The sequence below is a fragment of the Papio anubis genome, chromosome 8 (assembly GCF_008728515.1).
Source record: "Papio anubis isolate 15944 chromosome 8, Panubis1.0, whole genome shotgun sequence".
Lineage (NCBI taxonomy): Eukaryota > Metazoa > Chordata > Mammalia > Primates > Cercopithecidae > Papio > Papio anubis.
In genome coordinates this window covers 37,573,517-37,593,914 of record NC_044983.1, presented here as the reverse complement: position 1 = coordinate 37,593,914, position 20,398 = coordinate 37,573,517, and the positions used below count along the sequence as shown (strand labels likewise).

Below are 20,398 nucleotides of genomic sequence, written 5' to 3'. Positions count from 1 at the left end.
TTTTTTAATGTAAGAATTTATTACTATAAATTTCCCTTTAGTACTGTTTTTTCCATATGTCATCTTTTTTTCATTTTTTGTTTGTCTTAAGATATTTCCTAATTTCCCTTATGATTTGTTGTTTAGCCCAATGGTTGTTCAATTGTCTGTTATTATTAATTTTCATGTATTTTTTAAGTTTTTCCACTTTCTTTTAATATTAACTTCTAGCTTCAATCTAATGTGGTCAGAAAATATACTTGGAGTGATGTCAGTCTTCTTAAATTTGTTAAGACTTGTCTCATGACTTAACATGTGGTCAGCAATTCTGAGCAAAAAGAACAAAGCCAAATGCATAACATTATCTGACTTCAAGTTATACTACAGAGCTATAGTAACCAAATCACCATGGTATTGGCATAAAATCAAACACCTAGACCAATGGAACAGAATAAAGAACCCAGATACAAATACATGCATTTACACCAATTCATTTTCAACAAAGGCACCAAGAATGCACAACAGAGAAAGAACAGTCTCTTCAATAGATGGTGCTGGAAATTCAGTAACCATATGCAGAAGAATAAAACTTGATCATTATCTTTCACTGTGTACAAAAATAAAATCAAAATGTATTCAAGACTTAAATCTAAGAACCAAAACTATGGGGAAGGGTGCGCCCAAGATGGCCGAATAGGAACAGCTCCAGCCTCCAGCTCCTAGCGTAAGATGGGTGATTTCTGCATTTTCAACTGAGGTACCAGGTTCATCTCACTGGGGAGTGCCAGACAATCAGTGCTGGTCAGCTGGTGCAGCCCGACCAGCAAGAGCTGAAGCAGGGCGTGGCATCACCTAACTTGGGAAGCTCAAGGGGGAAGGGAATCCCTTTTCTTAGCCAAGGGAAACAGAGACACACAACACCTGGAAAATCAGGTAACTCTCACCCTAAATACTGTGCTCTACCAAGGGTCTTAGCAAAGGGCACACCAGGAGATTATATCCCACACCTGGCCCAGAGGTTCCCAGGCACACAGAGCCTCCCTCATTGCTAGCACAGCAGTCTGAGATCTAACTGCAAGGTGGCAGCGAGGCTGGAGGAGGGGCGCCCGCCATTGCTGAGGCTTAAGTAGGAAAACAAAGCCACCTGGAAACTCAAATTGGGTGGAGCCCACCACAGCGCAAGGAGGCCAGCCTGCCTCTGTAGACTCCTCCTCTGGGGACAGGGCACAGCTAAACAAAAAGCAGCAGAAACCTTGGCAGAGGTAAATGCCCCTGTCTGATAGCTTTGAAGAGAGAAGTGGATCTCCCAGCACAGAGGTTGAGATCTGAGAACGGACAGACTGCCTGCTCAAGTGGGTCCCTGACACCTGAGTAGCCTATATCGGAGACATCCTCCACTAGGTGCAGACTGACACCTCACACCTCACATGGTGGGGTACACCCCTGAGACAAAGCTTCCAGAGTAAGAATCAGACAGCAACACTCGCTGTGCAACAATATTCTATCTTCTGCAGCCTCTGCTGCTGACACCCAGGCAAACAGGGTCTGGAGTGGACCTCAAGCAAACTCCAACAGACCTACAGCTGAGGGTCCTGACTGTTAGAAGGAAAACTAACAAACAGAAAGGACACCCACACCAAAACCCCATCAGTACGTCACCATCATGAAAGACCAAAGGCAGATAAAACCACAAAGATGGGGGAAAAGCAGTGCAGAAGAGCTGGAAATTCAAAAAATCAGAGTGCATCTCCCCTCCAAAGGAACGCAGCTCCTCGCCAGCAATGGAACATAGCTAGACGGAGAATGATGTTGATGAATTGAGAGAAGAAGGCTTCAGCCGATCAAACTTCTCAGAAATAAAGGAGGAACTATGTAAACAATATGAAGAAACTAAAGACCTTGAAAAAAGAATGGATGAATGGATAACTAGAATAATCAATGAAGAGAAGACCTTAAAAGAACTGATAGAGATGAAAACCATAACACGAGAAATACGTGACAAATGCACAAGCTTCAGTAACCAACTCGATCAACTGGAAGAAAGAGTATCAGCGATTGAAGATCAAATGAATGAAATGAAGAGAGAAGAGAAGTGTGGAGAAAAAAGAGTAAAAAGAAATGAACAAAGCCCCCAATAAGTATGGGATTATGTGAAAAGACCAAATCTACGTCTGATTGGTATGCCTGAAAGTGACGGGGAAAATGGAACCAAGTTGGAAAACACTCTTCAGGATATCATCCAGGAGAACTTCCCCAACTTAGTAAGGCAGGCCAACATTCAAATTCAGGAAATATAGAGAATGCCACAAAGATACTCCTTAAGAAGAGCAACTGCAAGACACATAATAGTAAGACTCACCAAAGTTGAAATGAAGGAAAAAATGTTAAGGGCAGCCAGAGACAAAGGTCGGGTTACACACAAAGGGAAGCCCATCAGACTAACAGCAGATCTCTCGGCAGAAACTCCCCAAGCCAGAAGAGAATGGGGGCCAATATTCAACATTCTTAAAGAAAAGAATTTTCAACCCAGAATTTCATATCCAGCCAAACTAAGTTTCATAAGTGAAGGAGAAATAAAATCCTTTACAGACACGCAAATGCTTAGAGATTTTGTCACCACCAGGCCTGCCCTACAAGAGATTCTGAAGGAAGCACTAAACATGGAAAAGAACAACAGGTACCAGCCATGGCAAAAACATGTCAAAATGTAAAGTCTATCGATGCTAGGAAGAAACTGCATCAACTAGCGAGCAAAATAACCAGCTAATATCATAATGACAGCATCAAGTTCACACATAACAATATTAACCTTAAATGTAAATGGACTAAATGCTCCAATTAAAAGACACAGACTGGCAAACTGGATAAAGAGTCAAGACCCATCAGTTTGCTGTATTCAGGAGACCCATCTCACGTGCAGAGACACACATAGGTTAAAAATAAAGGGATGGAGGAAGATCTACCAAGTAAATGGAAAACAAAAAAAAGTGGGGGTTGCAATCTCAGTCTCTGATAAAACAGACTTTAAACCATCAAAGATCAAAAGAGACAAGGCCATTACATTATGGTAAAGGGATCAATTCATCAGGAAGAGCTAACTATCCTAAATATATATGCACCTAATACAGGAGCACCCAGATTCATAAAGCAAGTCCTTAGAGACTTACAAAGAGACTTAGACTCCCACACAATAATAATGGGAGACTTTAACACCCCACTGTCAACATTAGACATATCTACGAGACAGAAAGTTAACAAGGATATCCAGGAATTGAACTCAACTCTGCACCAAGTGGACCCAATAGAAACCTACAGAACTCTCCACCCCAAATCAACAAAATATACATTCTTCTCAACACCACATCACACTTATTCCAAAACTGACCACAGCATTGGAAGTAAAGCACTCCTCAGCAAATGTAAAAGAACAGAAATTATAACAAACTGTCTCTCAGACCACAGTGCAATTAAACTAGAACTCAGGACTAGGAAACTCAATCAAAACTGCTTAACTACATGGAAACTGAACAACCTGCTCCAAATGACTACTGGGTACATAACGAAATGATGGCAGAAATAAAGATGTTCTTTGAAACCAATGAGAACAAAGATACAACATACCAGAATCTCTGGGACACATTTAAAGCAGTGTGTAGAGGGAAATTTATAGCACTAAATGCCCACAAGAGAAAGCAGGAAAGATCTAAAATCGACACCCTAACATCACAATTAAAAGAACTAGAGAAGCAAGAGCAAACACATTCAAAAGCTAGCAGAAGGCAAGAAATAACTAAGATCAGAGCAGAACTGAATGAGATAGAGACACAAAAAACTCTCCAAAAAATCAATGAATCCAGGAGTTGGTTTTTTGAAAAGATCAACAAAATTGATAGACTGCTAACAAGACTAATAAAGAAGAAAAGAGAGAAGAATCAAATAGACGCAATAAAAAATGATAAAGGGGATATCACCACTGACCCCAGAGAAATACAAACTACCATCACAGAATACTATAAACATCTCTACGCAAATAAACTAGAAAACCTAGAAGAAATGGATAATATCCTGGACATTTACACTCTCCCGAGACTAAACCAGGAAGAAGTTGAATCCCTGAATAGACCAATAGGAGGCTCTGAAATTGAGGCAATAATTAATAGCCTACCAACCAAAAAAAGTCCAGGACCAGACGGATTCACAGCCGAATTTGGTATTGATGGAACGTATCTCAAAATAATAAGAGCTATTTATTACAGACCCACAGCCAATATCATACTGAATGGGCAAAAACTGGAAAAATTCCCTTTGAAAACTGGCACAAGACAGGGATGCCCTCTCTCAACACTCCTATTCAACATAGTGTTGGAAGTTCTGGCTAGGGCAATCAGGCAAGAGAAAGAAATCAAGGGTATTCAGTTAGGAAAAGAAGTCAAATTGTCCCTGTTTGCAGATGGCATGATTGTACATTTAGAAAACCTTTCTCAGCCCAAAATCTCCTTAAGCTGATAAGCAACTTCAGCAAAGTCTCAGGATACAAAATCAATGTACAAAAATCACAAGCATTCTTACACCCCAGTAACAGACAAACAGAGAGCCAAATCATGAATGAACTCCCATTCACAATAGCTTCAAAGAGAATAAAATACCTAGGAATCCAACTTACAAGGGATGTAAAGGACCTCTTCAAGGAGAACTACAAACCACTGCTCAGTGAAATAAAAGAGGACACAAACAAATGGAAGGACATACCATGCTCATGGATAGGAAGAATCAATATTGTGAAAATGGCCATACTGCCCAAGGTAATTTATAGATTCAATGCCATCCCCATTAAGCTACCAATGACTTTCTTCACAGAATTGGAAACAACTGCTTTAAAGTTCATATGGAACCAAAAAAGACCCCACATTGCCAAGACAATCCTAAGCCAAAAGAACAAAGCTGGAGGCATCATGCTACCTGACATCAAACTATACTACAAGGCTACAGTAATCAAGACAGCATGGTACTGGTACCAAAACAGAGATATAGACCAATGGAACAGAACAGAGCCCTCAGAAATAATACCACACATCTACAACCATCTGGTCTTTGACAAACCTGAGAGAAACAAGAAATGGGGAAAGGATTCCCTATTTAATAAATGGTGCTGGGAAAATTGGCTAGCCATAAGTAGAAAGCTGAAACTCGATCCTTTCCTTACTTCTTATATGAAATATTAATTCAAGATGGATTAGAGACTTAAATGTTAGACCTAAAACCATAAAAACCTTAGAAGAAAACCTAGGGAATACCTTTCAGGACATAGGCATGGGCAAGAACTTCATGTCTAAAACACCAAAAGCAATGGCAACAAAAGCCAAAATTGACAAATGGGATCTAATTAAACTAAAGAGCTTCTGTACAGCAAAAGAAACTACCATCAGAGTGAACAGGCAACCTACAGAATGGGAGAACATTTTTGCAATCTACTCATCTGACAAAGGGCTAATATCCAGAACCTATAAAGATCTCAATCAAATTTACAAGAAAAAAACAAACAACCCTATCAAAAAGTGGGCAAAGGATATGAACAGATACTTCTAAAAAGAAGGCATTCATACAGCCAACAGACACACGAAAAAATGCTCATCATCACTCGCCATCAGAGAAATGCAAATCAAAACCACGATGAGATACCATCTCACACCAGTTAGAATGGCAATCATTAAAAAATCAGGAAACAACAGGTGCTGGAGAGGATGTGGAGAAATAGGAACACTTTTACACTGTTGGGGGACAGTAAACTGGTTCAACCATTGTGGAAAATGGTGTGGTGATTCCTCAAGGATCTAGAACTAGAAACACCATTTGACCCAGCTATCCCATTACTGGGGATATACCCAAAAGATTATAAGTCATGCTACTATAAAGACACAGGCACATGTATGTTTATTGCGGCACTATTCACAATAGCAAAGACTTGGAATCAACCCAAATGTCCATCAGTGACAGACTGGATTAAGAAAATGTGGCACATATACACCATGGAATACTATGCAGCTATAAAAAAGGATGAGTTCGTGTCCTTTGTAGGGACATGGATGCAGCTGGAAACCATCATTCTCAGCAAACTATCACAAGAACAGAAAACCAAATACCACATGTTCTCACTCATAGGTGGGAATTGAACAATGAGATCACTTGGAAACAGGAAGGGGAGCATCACACACTGGGTCCTATTGTGGGGAGGGGGTACGGGGGAGGGATAGCATTAGGAGATATACCTAATGTAAATGACAAGTTAATGGGTGCAGCACACCAACATGGCACATGTATACATATGTAACAAACCTGCATGTTGTGCACATGTACCCTAGAACTTAAAGTATAATAAAAAAAAAAAAGAACCAAAACTATAAAATTACCAGGAGAAAATGTAGGAAAATAGTTCTAAGACATTGATTATGTAATTATTTTTTGGATATAACCTCAAATGCATAGGAAACATAAGCAAAAATAAACAAATGGGATTACACCAAGCTAAAAAGCTTCGACACAGCAAAAGAAGCAATCAACAAAGTGAAGAGACAACCCACAGAATAAAAGAAAATATTTCCAAACTATCCATATGACAAGGGACTGACAATCAGAATATATAAAGAGCTCAAATAACTCAATAGGAAAAAACTCCACAAATTATATGATTAAAAAAATGGGCAAAAGATCTGAATAGACATCTCTCAAAATAAAACATACAAATGGCCAACAGGTAGACGAAAAAATGTTCAACATCACTAATTATGAGAGAGATGCAAATCAAAATTATGAGATAGAATCTCAATCCAGTTAAAATGGCTTTTATCAAAAAGACAGGGAACAGCCAACGCTGGCGAGGCTGTGGAGAAAAGGAAAGCCTCACACACTGTAGGTGGGAATGTAAATTAGTACAGCCACTTTAAAAAAATTGTGTGGAGATTCCTCAAAAAAAAAAAAACTAAAAACAGAACTACCATATGACTCAGCAATTCTACTACTGAGTAAATAACCAAAAGAATGGAAATCAACACTTCAAAATGCTATCTGCATTCCCATGTTTATTGTAGCTCTATTCACAATAACCAAAATATAGAATCAATGGAAGTGTCCATGAATAGACGAAAAAATAAAGAAAATGTGGGATACATACACAATGTAAAACATAGGCTATAAACATAATGAAATCCCATCACTCATAGCAACATGAATGGAACTGGAAGTCATTATGGTAAATGAAATAGGCTAAGCACAGAAAGATAAATATCACATGTTCTTACTCATATGTGGAAGCTAAAAAAGTGGATTCACGAAGATACAGAGTAGGTGGGTGGTTACCAGAGGCCAGAATGTGTAATGGGAGGAGAGGATGAAGAGATGTTGATTAATAGATACAAATATCCAGTTTGAAAGAAGTAAGACCAAGTGTTTTGACATTTGGTCATCAGTAGGATGACCAGAGTTTAAAATAACCTATTGTATATTTCAAATACAGCTAGAAAAATAAATTCAAACGTTTTAGCATAAAGACAAATGTGTAAAATGATGGATATCTTAATTATACTGATAATTAAGATAATTAAGATATAAGATAATTATACTGATAATTAAGATAATTTTATGAATTATATGAATGTATTAATTATCATTTATACCCCCACAACAGGTACAACTATTGTCAATGAAAATAAAATTAAAATAAATAAATAAAACAATTATATTTCATATGCTGAAAGCTCTAATGGATAAAGTAGACTGCATGTAAGAACAGATTGGCAGTGTAGGCAGAGAGATAAAAATTCTAAGAAAGAATCAAAAAGAAGTACTAGAGATCAAAAACACTGCAACAGAAATGAAGAATGCTTTTGACCGGCCCGTTAATAGACTAATCATGGCTGAGATGAGAAAAGACCTCTGAGCTTGAGGATATCTCAATAGAAACATCTAAAACTAAAAAGTCAAAATAAAAAAAAGGTTGTTGTTTCCCTACCACCGCGGAGTCGCGCGGAGGCGGAGGCTCGCGTGCGTTCAAGATGCTGCTTCACCCGTAACCCACCGCCATGGCCGAGGACGGCATTGCTGCTGGAGGTGTAATGGACGTTAATACTGCTTTACAAGAGGTGCTGAAGACCGCCCACATCCACGATGGCCTAGCACGTGGAATTCCCGAAGCTGCCAAAGCCTTAGACAAGCGCCAAGCCCATCTTTGTGTGCTTGCATCCAACTGTGATGAGCCTATGTATATCAAGTTGGTGGAGGCCCTTTATGCTGAACACCAAATCAACCTAATTAAGGTTGATGACAACAAGAAACCAGGAGAATGGGTAGGCCTCTGTAAAACTGACAGAGAGGGGAAACCCTGTAAAGTGGTTGGTTGCAATTGTGTAGTAGTTAAGGACTATGGAAAGGAGTCTCAGGCCAAGGATGTTATCGAAGAGTACTTCAAATGCAAGAAATGAATAAATATTTGGCTCACACACACACACAAAAAAGGTTGAAAAAACAGAACAGAATATCCAAGAACTGTGAGACAACTAAAAAAATGCATAACATACATGTAATGAGGATACCAAGAAGACAAAAAAGAATGGAATAGAAGAAATATTTGAAGCAATAACAGTTGATAAGTTTCCAAAATTAATGTCTTACAACAAATCACAGATCAAGCAATCCCTGCCACAAAAAAATCAGGACAAATGCCAAAAATTTATACCTAGACATAATAACTTTCAAACTACAGAAAAGAAAAGATAAAGAACAAATTGGGAAAGAAACCAGAGAGAGAAAATACCATATCTATAGAGGCACAAAGATAAAAATTATACTGGTCTTCTCTTCAGCAACCATGCAAGCAAAAAGAGTGATGAGTGAAATATTTAATCCTTTGAAATTATCTTGCAAAAGTGGAAATGAAGACTCTCAGATAAGCAAAAATTGAGAGTATATATCACCAGTAGACCTGCCTTTGAAATGAATGTCAGAAGAGATTCTTCAGAGAGAATGAAAATCACAAAGGTCATCAAATGTTATTTATATAAAAAGAATAGTATTAGAGAAGGAATTAAGTGAAAGTAAACTAAAAATTTTTATTTTTCTTATTCTTAATTGATGTTACAAATAATTGTTTGCTGAGATGGGTTCACCAGGCATGTAACTGGTTCAACATTAGAAAATTAGCTGATGTACTTCATCTCACATCAATAAACTAATGAAGAAAAATTGCATTATCATATCAATAGATACATAAAAAGCATTTAATATTAAAAAGCCAACACTCGGGCCGGGCGCGGTGTCTCACGCCTGAAATCCCAGCACTTTGGGAGGCCGAGACGGGCAGATCATGAGGTCAGGAGATCGAGACCATCCTGGCTAACACGGTGAAACCGCATCTCTACTAAAAATGCAAAAACAATTAGCCGGGCATGGTGGTGGGCGCCTGTACTCCCAGCTCCTCGGGAGGCTGAGGCAGAAGAATGGCGTGAACCGGGAAGGCGGAGCTTGCAGGTAGCCAAGATTGCACCACTGCACTCCAGCCTGGGCAACACAGCGAGGTTCCATCTCAACAACAACAACAACAAAAAAGCCAACACTTATTTGTGATTTAAAAGTAAACTAACAGCAAACTAGGAATAGAGGGAAAGTTTTTCATCTAACAAAATATCAAACAAAAAAACCTACAGCTGATATCATACTTAATGGTGAGATATTAGACACTTTCCCACTAAGATAAGAAGCAATGCAAGGACGTCTCCTCTCACCACTCCTATTTCAATATCATACAGGAAGTTCTAACTAATACAATAAAATAAGAAAAAAAAGGTATACTGATTGGGAAGGAAGAAATAAAACTGTCTTTGTTCATATATGACATAAACAGCAATTTAGACATTCTAAAAAGACTTGAAGAACTCTTGGAACTAACAAGTGATTGTAGCATGGTTGCAATATACAAGGTTAATGCACAAAAGCCAATCATTTTCCTATACACCAGCAATGAACAAACGAAACTTGAAATTAAAGACATAATACTATTTACATTAGCCTCCCCTCCCCCCCAAAATGAAGTACTTGGTATAAATCTAACAAAATATATATAAGATCAATATGAGAAAAACTACAAAACACTGATGAAGGAAATAAAAAAGGACTAAATAAGTGAAAACACATTACATGTGCATGGATAGAAAGACTCAATGGTGTCAAGATATCAGTTCTTACTAACTTGATCTATAGATGGAACACAATCCCTGTCAAAATCTCAGCAAGGTGTTTTGTGGAAATCAACAAACTGATTCTAAAGTTTCTATGGAGGCACAAAAGATCAAGAATAGTCAAGTTACCATTAAAAGAAGAAGAACAAAGTCAGAAGACTAACACTACCCAACTTCAACATACTGTAAGTCTGTAGGAATCAAGGCAATATGATATAGGAGAAAGAATAATCAAATGGATCAATGAAACAGAATAAGGAGCCCAGAAACTGACAAACATAAATCTAGTCCATTAATCTCTGACGAAGGAGCAAAAGCAATACAGTAGAGAAAAGAAAAACTTCAACAATTGGTGCTAGCTGGACATCAAAATGCAGGAAAAAAAAGAATCTAGACGCAAACCTATCACCCTTCAAAAAGTTAATCCAGAATGGGTCATAGGCCTAAATGTACAATGCAAAGCTAAAAAACTCCTAGAAGATAACTCAGAAAAAAAAAAAAAAAACTGGATGACCTTGGGTATTGCATAGACTTTTTAGATACAATACCAAAGGCACAATCTACACAAGAAATAATTAAGAAGTTGGGCTTCATAAAATTAAAACCTTCTCTGTGAAAAGCACTGTTAAGAGAATAAAAAGATAAGTCACAGACTGGAAGAAAATATTTGCAAAAGACACATCAGATATGTGACTGTTATTCAAAATACTAAGAGAAAACTTAAAACTCAACAAGAAAACAAACAACTTTTAAAATGGGCAAAAGACTTTAAAAGGTCCCTCACCAAAAAAGATACATAGATGGAAAATAAGTATATGAAATACGCCTCACATATGTCATCAGTAAAATGCAAATTAAAACAACAATGAAATACCACTACACACCTGTTAGAATGGCCAAAATCCGAAACACTGACAACAAAAAATGTTGGCTTGGATGTGGAGCAACAGGGACTCTCATTCACTGCTGGTGGGAATGCAAACTGGTACAGCCACTTTCAAAGATGTTTTGTCAGTTTCTAACAAAACTAAGCATATTCTTACGATATGATACAGCAACCACAATCCTTGGTATTTACTCAAAATAGGTGAAAATTTATGTCCACACAAAAACCTGCAGAAGGATGTTTATAGCAGCTTTATTTGTAATTACCAAACTTGGAAGCAACCAAGATGTTCTTCAGTAGATGAGTGGATAAATAACTATGGCACATTCAGACAATGGAATATTATTTAGCACTAAAAAGAAATGAACTATCAAGCCATAGAAAAACATGGAGAAGGCGGGGTGTGGTGGCTCAAGCCTGTAATCCCAGCACTTTGGGAGGCCGAGACGGGCAGATCACGAGGTCAGGAGATCGAGACCATCCTGGCTAACACGGTGAAACCCCGTCTCTACTAAAAAAATACAAAAAACTAGCCGGGCGAGGTGGCGGGTGCCTGTAGTCCCAGCTACTCGGGAGGCTGAGGCAGGAGAGTGGCGTGAACCCGGGAGGCGGAGCTTGCAGTGAGCTGAGATCCGGCCACTGCACTCCAGCCTGGGTGACAGAGCGAGACTCCGTCTCAAAAAAAAAAAAAGAAAGAAAAACATGGAGAAACGTTAAATGCATATTACTAAGTGAAAGAAACCAATCTGAAAAGGCTACATACTATATGATTTCAATAAAATGACATTCTGGAAAATAAAAATCTAGGAAAACAGTAATAAGATCAGCGGTTGCCAAGGGTTAGTGGAGAGAGAAGGATGAACTGATGGAGCACAGATAATTTTTAGAGTAATGAAAATACTCTCTGTATATTATAATGATGGATCTATATCATTACACATTTGTCAAAACCCATAGAATGTGAGACACTAACAGTGAATCCTAATGTAAACTGGACTTTGGGTGATAATGATATGTCCTTGTAGGTCATCAGTTATAACAAACAGACCACTATGGTGTGTGATGTTAAAATTGGAAAAGATTGTGCCTCTGTAAGATGAGTGGATATATGGAAAATCTCTCTACTTTCTACTTTCCAAAGTTTCTGTGAACCTGAAGCTCCTCTAAAAAATAAAGTCTATTTTTTAAAGTAGATAAATAAAACAATAGTTTTTTATGATCCCTGTATATTCACAGACACAGGAATTACAACACAATTATCTTTCCTTTGAGAACCAGGTTAATGTATTTATCAGAAAATTTAACACCCTCTGAAAAGTACCCAATTATAACAATATATATTTACGTCATTAGCAATTTAATTCTACTCAAAATATCTTCTGTAACTAATTATGGCTGCTGAATTTAATGACTTAATTCAGCTCTCAACTGAAGCTAGATGCAACAGAGTCTGGCACATGGTAGTGAGCCAAAAAATGTCAGTAAATTAATAAGTGATGCAAAAAAGTGTCCAAGAAATGTGATTGAGGGAAACATGTGGTTACTTACTCCATGTCCAGAACAAATATGCTCAGAACAAACAAGTGCTGTAGCCTTAATTTTCCTTGATTCTACACATTGACGATTTACACAAATCTAAAGAACAACACATAAAAAAAAAGTTTCCATGTCAGAGGGGTATAGTCATCATAACATTACAGTAAGTAATTATGTAATATAAAAGCATAGCCATTCAATGATACATTTTCCTCTAAGTACTGCTTTTGCTGCATTCCAGAAGGGTGTTTTTTGTTTGTTCTTTGTTTATTTGTTTGTTTGTTTTGCAAGAAAAGACATTTGTGATTTATTTGCATTTTAAATTGATATTATTATTACTATGTTTCTTCATGTAGTTCTAAGGCAGAGTAATTAAAACAATAACAAAAAGTCCAGTGTTTAAATAATAAGAGAGTTTTAGCAAACATCTAAATAAGGATATTATATTGTCTGCTTAGGCTGATATCACAAAGTACCATAGCTTTAAGTGGTTTCAACAACAGTGATTTATTTTCTAACAGTTCTAGAGGCTGGAAGTCCAAGATCAAGGTGTCTGCAGGGTTGGTTTCTCCTGAGGCCTCTCTTCTAGACTTGCCTTCTCCCTATGTCCTCACATGGCCTTTCCTCTACGTGCACAAGCCCCTGGTGTCTCTTTGTGTATCCAAATCTATTTTTCATAAGGATGCAGGTCAGATTGGAACAAGGCCGCAGTTCCATTTAACCTTCACTACTTCTTCTTTTTTAATTTTTATTTCAATATATTTTGGGGAACAGGTGGTGTTTGGTTACATGAATAAGATTTTTAGTAGTGATTTCTGAGATTTTGGTGCAGCCATCATCCTAACAGTGCACACTGTAACCAGTGTATAGCCTTTCATTCCTTACTCCCTCCCACACTTCCCCTCAAGTCCACAAAGTCTATTGTATCATTCTCATGCCTTTGCATCTTCAGAGATTTGCTCCCACTTATGAGTGAGAACATATGATGTTCCATTTTCAATTCCTGAGTTACTTCACTTAGGATAATGGACTCCAACTCCATCCAGGTTGTGTAAATGTCATTATTTTGTTCCTTTTTAAGGCTGAGTAGGATTCCATGGTATTTATATACCACATTTCTTAGCCACCGTGGGTTGTCTGTTTACTCTGCTGATTATTATTTTATTTATTTTTTTTTGCTATGCAGAAGCTTTTTTGTTTAATTAAGTCCCATCTATTTATCTTTGTTTTTATTGCATTTGCTTTTGGGTTCTTGTTCATGAACACTTTACCTAAGACAATATCTAGAAGGGTTTTTCCAATGTTATCTTCTAGAATTTTTATGGCTTCAGGTGTTACATTTAAGTCTTTGACCCATCTTGAGTTGATGTTTGTATAAGGTGAGAATGAGGATCCAGTTTCATTTTTCTACACGTGGCTTGCCAGTTATCCCACTACCATTTGTTGAATAGAATGTCCTTTCCCCACTTTATGTTTTTGTTTGCTTTGTCAAAGATCAGTTGACTGTAAGTACTTGGCTTTATTTCTGGGAGCTCTATTCTGTTCCATTCGTCTATGTGTCTGTTTTTATAGTGGTACCATGCTGTTCTGGTGATTATAGCCTTGTAGCAGAGTTTGAAGTCGGGTAATGTGATGCTTCCAGATTTGGTTTTGGGGTTTTCTTGTTTTGTTTTGTTTTGTTTTTTGGTTTTTGTTTTGCTTAGTCTTGCTTTGCCCATGCAGCTCTTTTTTGGTTCCATATGAATTTGAGGATTGCTTTTTCCAGTTCTGTGAAGAATGATGATGGTATTTTGATGGGAATTATATTGAATTTATATATTCCTTTGACAGTATTGTCATTTTCACAATATTTATTCTACCCATCCATGAGCATGGTATGTGTTTTCATTTGTTTGGGTCATCTATAATTTCTTTCAGCAGTGTTTCATAGTTTTCCTTTGTTAGGTATATTCCTAAGTATTTTGGGGGAGGGGGGTTTGTTGCATCTACTGTAAAAGGGGTTGAATTCTTGATTTGATTCTCAGCTTGGTCACTGTTGGTGTATAGCAGTGCTACTGATTTGTGTACATTACTTTTGTATCCTGCAACTTTACTGATTCATTTATCAAATCTAGAAGCTTTTTAGATGAGTCTTTAGGGTTTTCAAGGTATATGATCATATCATTGGCAAGCAGTGACAGTTTGACTTCCTCATCATCAATTTGAATACTCTTTCTTTCTCTTGTTTGATTGCTCGGGCTAGGACCTCCAGTACTATGTTGAATAGAAGTGATGAAAATGGGCATCCTTATCTTGTTCCTGTTCTCAGGGAAAATGCTTTCAACTTTTCCCTATTCGGTACAATGTTGCCTGTGGTTTTGTTGTATACAGCCTTCATTACCTTAAGGTATGTCCCTTCTATGCCAATTTTTCTGAGGGTTTTAATCATAAAGGGATGTTGGATTTTGTCAAATGCTTTTACTTTGTCTATTAAAATGATCATATGATTTTTGTTTTAAATTCTGCTTATGTGTTGTATTACATTTATTTACTTGTATATGTTAAACTTGCATCTCTGGTGTGATACCAACTTGATCGTGGTGGAATATCTTTTTGATATGCTGTTGTATTCAGTTGGCTAGTATTTAGTTGAGAAAACTTGCATTTTGTTTACCAGAGATATTGTTCTGTAGTTTTCCTTTTTTGTTCTTTCCTTTCCTGGTTTTTATATTAGGGTGATATTGGTTTCACAGAACAATTTAGGAAAAATTCCCTCTTTCTCTATCTTTTGAAATATTTTCAGTAGGATTGGTACCAGTTCTTTTTTTAATCTCTGACAGAATTCAGCTATGAATCCATCCAATTCTGGACTTTTTTTTCATTGGTAATGGTTTTTATTACCATTTCAATCTCACTGCTTGTTATTAGTCTGTTCAGAGTTTCTATTTCTTCCCAATTTAATTTATGAGGGTTATATATTTCCAGAAATTTATCTATCTCCCCTAGGTTATCTATTTTGTGTGCATAAAGGTGTTCACAGTAGCCTTCAATGATCTTTTGTGTTTCTATGGTATAGGTTGTAATATCTCCCATTTCATTTCTAATTGAACTTATTTAGACCTTTCTCTTCTTTTCTTGGTTAATCTCACTAATGGTCCATCCGTTTTGCTTATCTTTTCAAAGAACCAGCTTTTGTTTCATCTATTTTTCCTTTGATTGTTTCCATTTTATTTACTTCTGCTCTGATCTTTGCTACTTATTTTCTTCTGCTGGACTTGGGTTTGGTTTGTTCCTGTTTCTCTAGTTCCTCAAGGTATGACTGTTATGGTTTGGCCATGTTCCCAGCCAAATTTCATTCTGAATTCCCATATATTGTGAGAGGGAACGAGTGGGAGGTAATTGAATCACGGAGGCAGGTTTTTCCTGTGCTGTTCCTGTGAAAGGGAATAAATCTCATGAGATCTGATGGTTTTATAAAAGGGAGATTCACTGCATAAGCTCTCTTCTGTTGTCTGCCAATATGTACCTTTCACATTCCACCATGATTGTGAGGCTTTCCCAGCCATGTGGAACTGTAAGTCCATTATACTTCTTCCTTTTGTAAATTGCCCAGTCTCAGGTATGTCTTTGTCAGCAGCATGAAAAAAACTAATACAGTAAATTGGTACCAGTAGAGTGGGGTGCTGCTGAAAAGAAACCCAAAGACGTGAAAGTGACTCTGGAACTGGGTAACAGGCAGAGGTTGAAACAGTTTGGAGGGCTCAGAAGAAAACAGGAACACGTGGGAAAGTTTGGAACATCCTAGAGACTTGTCAGATGGTTTGGACCAAAATGCTGATAAAGATATGAACAATACAATCCAGGCTGAGGTGGCCTCAGATGGAGATCAGGAACTTGTTGGGAACTGGAGCAAATGTGGCTCTTAATTGTGTTTTCGCAGAGACTGGCAGCCTTCTGCCCCTGCCCTACAGATCTGTGGAACTTTGAACTTGAGAGAGATGATTTAGAGTATCTGGTGGAAGAAATTTCTAAGTAGCAAAGCATTCAAGAGGTGACTTGGGTGCTATTAAAGGCATTCAGTTTTAAAAACGAAACAGATCACAAAACTTTGGAAAATTTGCAGCCTGATAACACAATAGAAAAGAAAATCCCATTTTCTGAAGAGAAATTCAAGCCAGCTACAGAAACTTACATGAGTAATGGGGACCCAAATGTTAATCACCGAGACAATGGGAAAATTTTCTCCAGGGCATGTCAGAGGCCTTGGTGGCAGCCTCTCCCATCACAGGTCTGGAGGTTTAGGAGGGAAAAGGTGACTTTGTGGGCCAGGCCCAGGGTCCCTCTGCTGTGTGCAGTCTAGGGACTTGGTGCCCTGCATCCAGCCACTCAAGCGGTGACTGAAAGGATCAAGGTACAGCTCAGGCTGTGGTTTCAGAGGGTGGAAGCCCAAGCCTTGGCAGCTTCCATGTGGTGTTGAGGCTGTGGATGCACAGAAGCCAAGAATCAAGATTTGGGAACCTCTGCCTAGATTTCAGAGGATGTATGAGTGTCCATGCAGAAGTTTGCTGCAGGAACGGGGCCCTCATGGAGAACCTCTGCCAGAGCAGTGCAGAAGGGAAATGTGAGGTTGGAGCCCTGACACAGAGTCCCACTGGAGCACTGCCTAGTGTAGTTGTGAGAAGAGGGCCACCATCCTCCAGACCCCGGAATGGTAGATCCACCTACAGCTTGCACTGTTTGCCTGGAAAAGCTGCAGACATTCAGTGCCAGCCTGTGAAAGCAGCCAGGAGGCTATACCCTGCAAAGCCACAGAGGCAGAGCTGCTCAAGGCTGTGGGAACCTACTTCTTGCATCAGCATGACCTGCATGTGAGACATGCAGTCAAACGAGATCATTTTGGAGCTTTAAGATTTCACTGCCCCGCTGGATTTTGGACTTGCATGGGACCTGTAACCCCTTTGTTTTGGCCAATTTCTCCCACTTGGAAAGGCTGTATTTATCCAATACCTATACCCCTGTTGTATCTAGGAAGTAACTAACTTGCTTCTGATTTTATAGGCTCACAGGTGGAAGAGACTTGCCTTGTCTTGGATAACACTTTGGATTATAGCCTTTTGAGTTAATGTTGAAATGAGTTAAGACTTTGGGGGACTGTTAGGAAGGCATGGATGGTTTTAAAATGTGAGAACATGAGATTTGGGTTGAATTATATGATTAGGTTGTGTCCCCACCCAAATCTCATCTTGAATTCTCATGTGTTGGGAGGTAATTGAATCATGAGGGCAGATCTCTCCTGTGCTATTCTCATGACAGTGAATAAGTCTCTCAAGGTTTGATAGTTTTACAAAGGGGAGTTTCCCCACACAAGCACTCTTCTCCTGTCTGCCTCCATGTGAGACAAGCCTTTCACCTTCTGCCATGACTGTGAGGCCTCCCCAGCCACGTGGAGTTTTAAGTTCATTAAACCTCTTTCTTTTGTAAATTGCCCAGTTTCAGGTATGTCTTTATGAGCAACATGAAAGCAGACTAATACAATGACCTTAGATTGTCTATTTGTGCCCTTTCAGACTTTTTGATGTAGGCATTTAACGTTATACATTTTCCTTTTAGCACTGCTTTTGCTGTATCCCAGAGGATTGGATGGGTTGTGTCACTATAATCATTCAGTTCAAAGAAGTTTTTAGTTTCCACTGATTTCACTGTTGACCAAAAGATCATTCAGGAGCAGACTACTTAATTTCCATGTATTTGGATGGTTTTGAGGGTTTCTTTTGGAGTTATTTCCAATTTTATTCCACTGTGGCCTGAGAGAGTACTTGATATGATTTCAATTTTCTTAAGTTCATTGAGGCTTATTTTGTGGTCCATCATATGGTCAATCTTGGAATATGTTCCATGTGTTGATGAATAGAGATATATATTCTGCATTTTGGGGTACAATGTTCTATAAATATCTGTTAAGTCTACTTGTTGTAGAATATAGTTTAAGTACCATGTTTCTTTGTTGACTTTCTGTCTTGATGACCTGTCCAATGCTGTCATGAAGTATTGAAATACCCCACTCTATTATTATGTTGCCATCTATCTCATTTCTTAGGTCTATCAAGAATTGTTTTATAACTTTGGCAGCTCTAGTGTTAGGTGCATATGTATTTAGAATTGTGATTTTTTTTCCTGTTGGACTAGTCTCTTTATCATTATATAATGCCCCCTCTTTGTCATTTTTTAAAGAGTTTTTGCTTTAAAATCTGTTTTGTCTGATATAAGAATAGCTGTTCCTGCTCACTTTACATGTCCATTTGCATGGAATATCTTTTTCCACCCCTTTACCTTAAGTTTCTGTGAATCCTTATGTGTTAGGTGAGTCTCTTAAAGACAGCAGCTACTTGTTTGGTGAATTATTATCCATTCTGCCATTCTGAATCTTTTAAGTGAAGAATTTAGGCCATTTATTTTCAATGTTAATATTGAGATTTGAGGTACTATTCTATTTATCATGCTGGTTTTTGCCTGAATATCTTGATTGTTTTTTCATTGTGTTATTGAGTTAGAGATCCTGTGAAATTTATGCTTTAAGGAGGTTCTATTTTGGTGTATTTCAAGGTTTTGTTTCAAGACTTAGAACTCCTTTTAGCAGTTTTTGTAGTGCTAGTTTGGTAGTCGCAAATTTTCTCAGCTTTTGTTAGTCTGAAAAAGACTTTATCTTTCCCTCATTTATGAAGCTTAGTTTCACTGGACACAAAATTCTTGGCTGATAATTGTTTTGTTTAAAGAGACTAAAGACAGGATCCCGATCCCTTCTAGCTTGTAGAATTTCTGCTGAGAAATCAGCTGTTAATCTGATAGGTTTTCCTTTATACGTTACCTGGTGCTTTTTTCTCACAGCTCTTAAGATTCTTTCCTTCATCTTTACTTTAGATAACCTGATGACCATGTGCCTAGATGATGCTCTTCTTGTGATAAGTTTTCCAGGTGTTCTTTGAACTTCTTGTATTTGGAAGTCTAGATCTCTAGCAAGGTCATGGGAGTTCTCCTTGATTATTCCCTCAAATAAGTTTTCCAAACTTTTGGATTTCTTTTCTTCCTCAGGAATACAAATTTTTCTTATGTTTGGTTATTTAATATAATCCCAAACTTCTTGGAGGCTTTGTTCACTTTTTTATTCTTTTTTGTTTTTGTCTGTGTCAGATTGGGTTCATTCCAAAGCCTTGACTTAAAGCTCTTAAATTCTTCTACTTGTTCAATTCTATTGTTGAAACTTTCCAGTGTATTTTGCATTTCTCTAAGTGTGTCTTTTATTTCCAGAAGTTGTGATTTTTTTATTAATGATATATATTTCTCTGGAGATTTTTTGTCCATATTCTGTACTTTAAAAAATTTCTTTAGGTAGTTTTTCACCTTTCTCTGGTGCCTCCTTGAGTAGCTTAATAATCAAATTTCTGAATTCCTTTTCTGGCAGTTCAGAAATTTCTCCTTGGTTTGGATCCATTGCTGGTAAGCTAGTGTGATCTTTTAAGAGTGTTATAGAACCATGTTTTTGTCATATTACCAGAATCATTTTTCTGGTTCCTTCTCTTTTGGGTAGATTATGTTAGAGGAAAGATTTGGGAATCAAGGACTGCTGTTCAGACTATTGTCCACAGGGTAATCCCTTGATGTTGTGCTCTACCCCTTCCCTTAGGGATGGGGCCTTCTGAGAGCCAGACTGCAGTGATTGTTACTGCTCTTCTGGGTCTAGCCACCCAGTGGAGGTAGTGGACTTTGGGTTGGTACTTGGGAATGTTTGCAAAGA

At 37.9% G+C, this 20,398-nt stretch overlaps 1 protein-coding gene and 1 pseudogene across 2 annotated transcripts in view; one reads left to right on the top strand and one right to left on the bottom strand.

The window, feature by feature from the left end:
* ADAM32 (ADAM metallopeptidase domain 32) overlaps positions 1-20,398 on the bottom strand; it is a 164,252-nt gene that overhangs the window by 26,083 nt on the left and 117,771 nt on the right. For both annotated transcript variants that reach the window (XM_021942240.2, XM_021942239.2), the window contains exon 17: positions 12,640-12,726. In XM_021942240.2, coding sequence (XP_021797932.2) covers positions 12,640-12,726 — 87 coding nt within the window. The remainder of the gene's footprint in view (positions 1-12,639; positions 12,727-20,398) is intronic.
* LOC101007687 lies at positions 7,995-8,471 on the top strand (annotated as a pseudogene).